General features: G+C 33.9%; 1 protein-coding gene across 1 annotated transcript; it reads left to right on the top strand.

Annotated features, from left to right (window-relative positions):
• The first annotated feature begins 311 nt into the window (after nucleotides 1–311).
• Nucleotides 312–2,885, top strand: LOC121985207 (short-chain dehydrogenase TIC 32 B, chloroplastic-like). The gene is made up of 8 exons (XM_042538512.1): nucleotides 312–600; nucleotides 1,162–1,393; nucleotides 1,476–1,555; nucleotides 1,673–1,826; nucleotides 1,945–2,023; nucleotides 2,127–2,211; nucleotides 2,314–2,360; nucleotides 2,566–2,885. Exons 1-8 carry the CDS (start codon nucleotides 480–482, stop codon nucleotides 2,728–2,730), a joined length of 963 nt encoding a protein of 320 aa, XP_042394446.1. The 5' UTR covers nucleotides 312–479; the 3' UTR covers nucleotides 2,731–2,885.
• Nucleotides 2,886–3,744: the final 859 nt, after the last annotated feature.

The following is a 3,744-nucleotide window of genomic DNA, read 5'->3' on the forward strand; positions in this document are numbered from 1 at the left end:
GGACGAATCAAATTACATCTCAAATATATTTTATACATTACGAGAATACTATACACATTTTAAGGATGATATAATGTCTTAAAATATAATTTGATCCATCTGATCGATAGAGATACAGAGATAAAAAAATTTAAGGACGGAAGATTCGAACTCATTTTAGCCGACCATATATTTAGTTGGAAATTCATTTATTCTACATTTATTTAATTGGGAAATCCATTTATTTAGTTGGATTCAATTTTTTTTAAAAAAATCAAATAATGGGCACCGCTACTAGCGGATGGATAAGGAAGAAGAGGCCAAGGTCAAAATCAAGCGCCACGCACGATGCCGATAACCGCATAGAAAACCAACCGACCCTACGGGTACAACACCGACGAAACTGAGGGAGAGGGAGACGGCTCTTCCTTGTAAGAAGCATCGTCTCACCGACACTACGTTTCATCGCATCTCTCTCTTCCCCTCTCTTCATTGTATCCATGGCATCGTACCTCTGGGAAGCCACCGGCATCGCCGGCCCTAGCGGCTTCGGATCCGCCTCCACCGCCGAGCAGGTCACCGAAGGCATCGACGCATCCCATCTCACCGTCATCATCACTGGTACCGTCTCCATCCCTCCCGTTTGTGTTCTTTGCTTGCGCATATTTGCACTAAATCTCGATTTACTCATAACTTGTTTTCCGACAACATCTGATCTGTTCTGATTCTAGCCCTATTGACGCGTGCTTCTGCAATTTGTGCCTCATAACTTATTTTCCGGAATTATCTGAGAGTGCTGTGGCGATCAAGAATGAACCGGTTGCTCGACTGTTTTTAAATCTACCTGTTTTTTCTTCAAAAATCTCTGATCCATTTTTTTTCCAACTACGTCTTCCTCTTATACCGGATGTGGATGTCTCTCACTCTTTGGAGAACCAATAAAATTGGAGCTTTACTTTCAGTTCACGACTAGTGTGTCAGACATCTTGATAGACTGTAGCAATTATTCATTAATCTTAACATAACTTCTCTTCTATATGTAAGATGTCCTAAATGCCTTTATTTCGCAAATTTAACGAATTTTAACTGTCGCGTACATTATAAGTTCATGTTTTCTGAAATATGTTTTTTTTTTTTGTCATTTAATTAATAACACAAATGAGCTTCTTCTTCTAATCCAAGGGGGTAGTAGCGGGATTGGAGCAGAGGCTGCGAGGGTGATGGCCCTTAGAGGAGCCCATGTCATCATCGGTGCTAGGAACACTGAAGCTGCTAATAGCGTCAAACAGAGTATTCTAGAGAACACTCCATCTGCCAGAATTGATATCATACCCATCGAACTTAGCTCACTTAAATCTGTTCGAGCATTTGCTGAAAAATTCCTTGAAAAAGACTTGCCTCTCAACATCTTAATGTATTAACTCAGTATTCCTGCTCAATTTGGCATTCTACCATATTTTTTTGGACCAAATCTTACTTCATCAATTAACCTTTAGAAACAATGCCGGTATCATGTACTGTCCTTTTCAAGTCTCAGAGGATGGAATAGAGATGCAGTTTGCTACAAATCATCTTGGTATGTATCTTCACCTTCTCAAACAGCTTCTTTTTGCAATCCTTAGCAATCATTTTTTTTAACTTCTACGTTTTCATTTTTTCTGTAATTATGTAATCTGATTTCCTTTTGTTTCAGGTCACTTTTTGCTGACAAAACTTCTACTTGAGAAAATGAAAAGCACAGCAGCAAGAACGGGAATTGAGGGTCGTATTGTGAATCTATCATCGGAAGCTCACATGACAACATATGGAGGAGGAATCCGGTTTGACAAAATCAATGACAAAGATTCGTAAGTTACTTAAAACATTATATTCTCTAATGCATTTCACAGCATTTTTAATCAAAAAAAAAAGATTTGTGTTTGCTATTTAACTGATTGAGAAATCTACTTCTATCTTGCTATTTAGATACAATGACAAATTGGCATATGGACAGTCCAAATTGGCCAACATATTGCATGCCAATGAGCTCGCTAGGCGCTTGAAGGTACACTATACTGTGCAGTGCAAATTGTGCAACATAGCATCTACATTGACATGCCTAACTTTTTATTAACAAATTGGCAAAAACATTCATGGTAAATCAACAGGAAGAAGGCGCAAATGTCACTGCAAATTCACTTCATCCTGGTCTGATCAAGACAAACTTAGGGAGACACTCTGCTTTTTTTGTCAGTACGTTTCCTAAACTCACTAATCCATTGTGGCATTGTGCCATACTCCTCAATTGAACCTTTAAAGTTAAAATTCAAACCTGGAATTTGCCCTTGTTTGTAGCTGCGTTAAGAATTGCAACTTACCTCTTGTGGAAGAGCATTCCTCAGGTTTGTCAATCTTGCTATATAATTATTCTCTATGTAAATTCACCAAATATTGGATTTATTAATGTTTTTTTTTGCTTTCCATTAAATGTTTCAATATTTAGTTGGATCCTAGTTCATTTCTTTACCATCAGAAAACGAAATCTTATTCCTTGCTTTAATTTATTTTTCGAGGAACATGGACGTCTAATACATTGCGTAATTACAGGGTGCAGCAACTTCATGCTATGTAGCATTGCATCCAGACGTGAAGGGAGTCAGTGGGAAGTATTTCGCTGATTGCAACGTATCGAAGACGACTGCTAACGGTATTGACGAACTACTAGCAACAAAGCTTTGGGACTTCAGCGAGGAACTAGTTAAATCAGGTTAGAATATGTGAATCTTGTTTATCTTTGTTGTTTCGTGTAAATAAATTTCTCCCTGACGAGCTTTGATGGACTCGGTTGTGTGTTGGTTCTGGAAGTACTGTGACCCTTCATCTGTATTATGTCCTTTACTAATAAACTGCGACTAATATGTAAATTATACCGTCTTGTAATAGTTATCATATATATATATATATATATATATATATATATATATAAAAGCAAGCCAATATATATATATATATATATATATATATATATAAAAGCAAGCCAAGTTTTAAAGTATGCTATTGAAACTAACTACAATCTTGTCATGCCATCTTTCTCATTCCTCAAATAGGGAATTATTAAATAGGCTTGTGTTTGTTTATTTATCATATTTTTTAAAATTAATAGATATCTAAATGTGTTACTACAATTGATAATAGTAACATTAATAATTGGCGACACTAGAAAATTTTTAAAAAAAAGAAGAAAAAAAGTAGACTTTTGGTGATTGTGAACATGGACATTGTTCACGGAGCAAATGTTGATCACAACATGAATTTTAGTTTAATTTTTAAATGATGACAATTTACATTGATTTGTGTGTGATAGACAATGAACATTAATCTTCTACCTTAAAATCGTTGACTCATATGCTTGCAAATCTTACACTCTTCCCGGTGTTCTCCAATTCATCATATTGATGTTTATAGTAAAAAGGGCGTTTTTTTATTTTTTATTTTATTTTTGGTCTATAACAAAATATTAGTTAAGAAATGTTTTCTAAAATAAATAATAATTTTGGATTCTTCCAATCCCACTAAGATTTTATATTATCTAGTTTTATATGTTTAATGGTAGCTTTATATATATATATATATATATATATATATATATATATATATATATATATATATATATATAATTTTATTATTAAATAATTATATTATTTCCATTAAAATTATTGTTTAAATTAAATTATTTTTATCAAAAAAGGTTTTTTTTATAAATTAAATATTAAATAAATAAAATAA

This window comes from Zingiber officinale, chromosome 5B (assembly GCF_018446385.1).
Source record: "Zingiber officinale cultivar Zhangliang chromosome 5B, Zo_v1.1, whole genome shotgun sequence".
Lineage (NCBI taxonomy): Eukaryota > Viridiplantae > Streptophyta > Magnoliopsida > Zingiberales > Zingiberaceae > Zingiber > Zingiber officinale.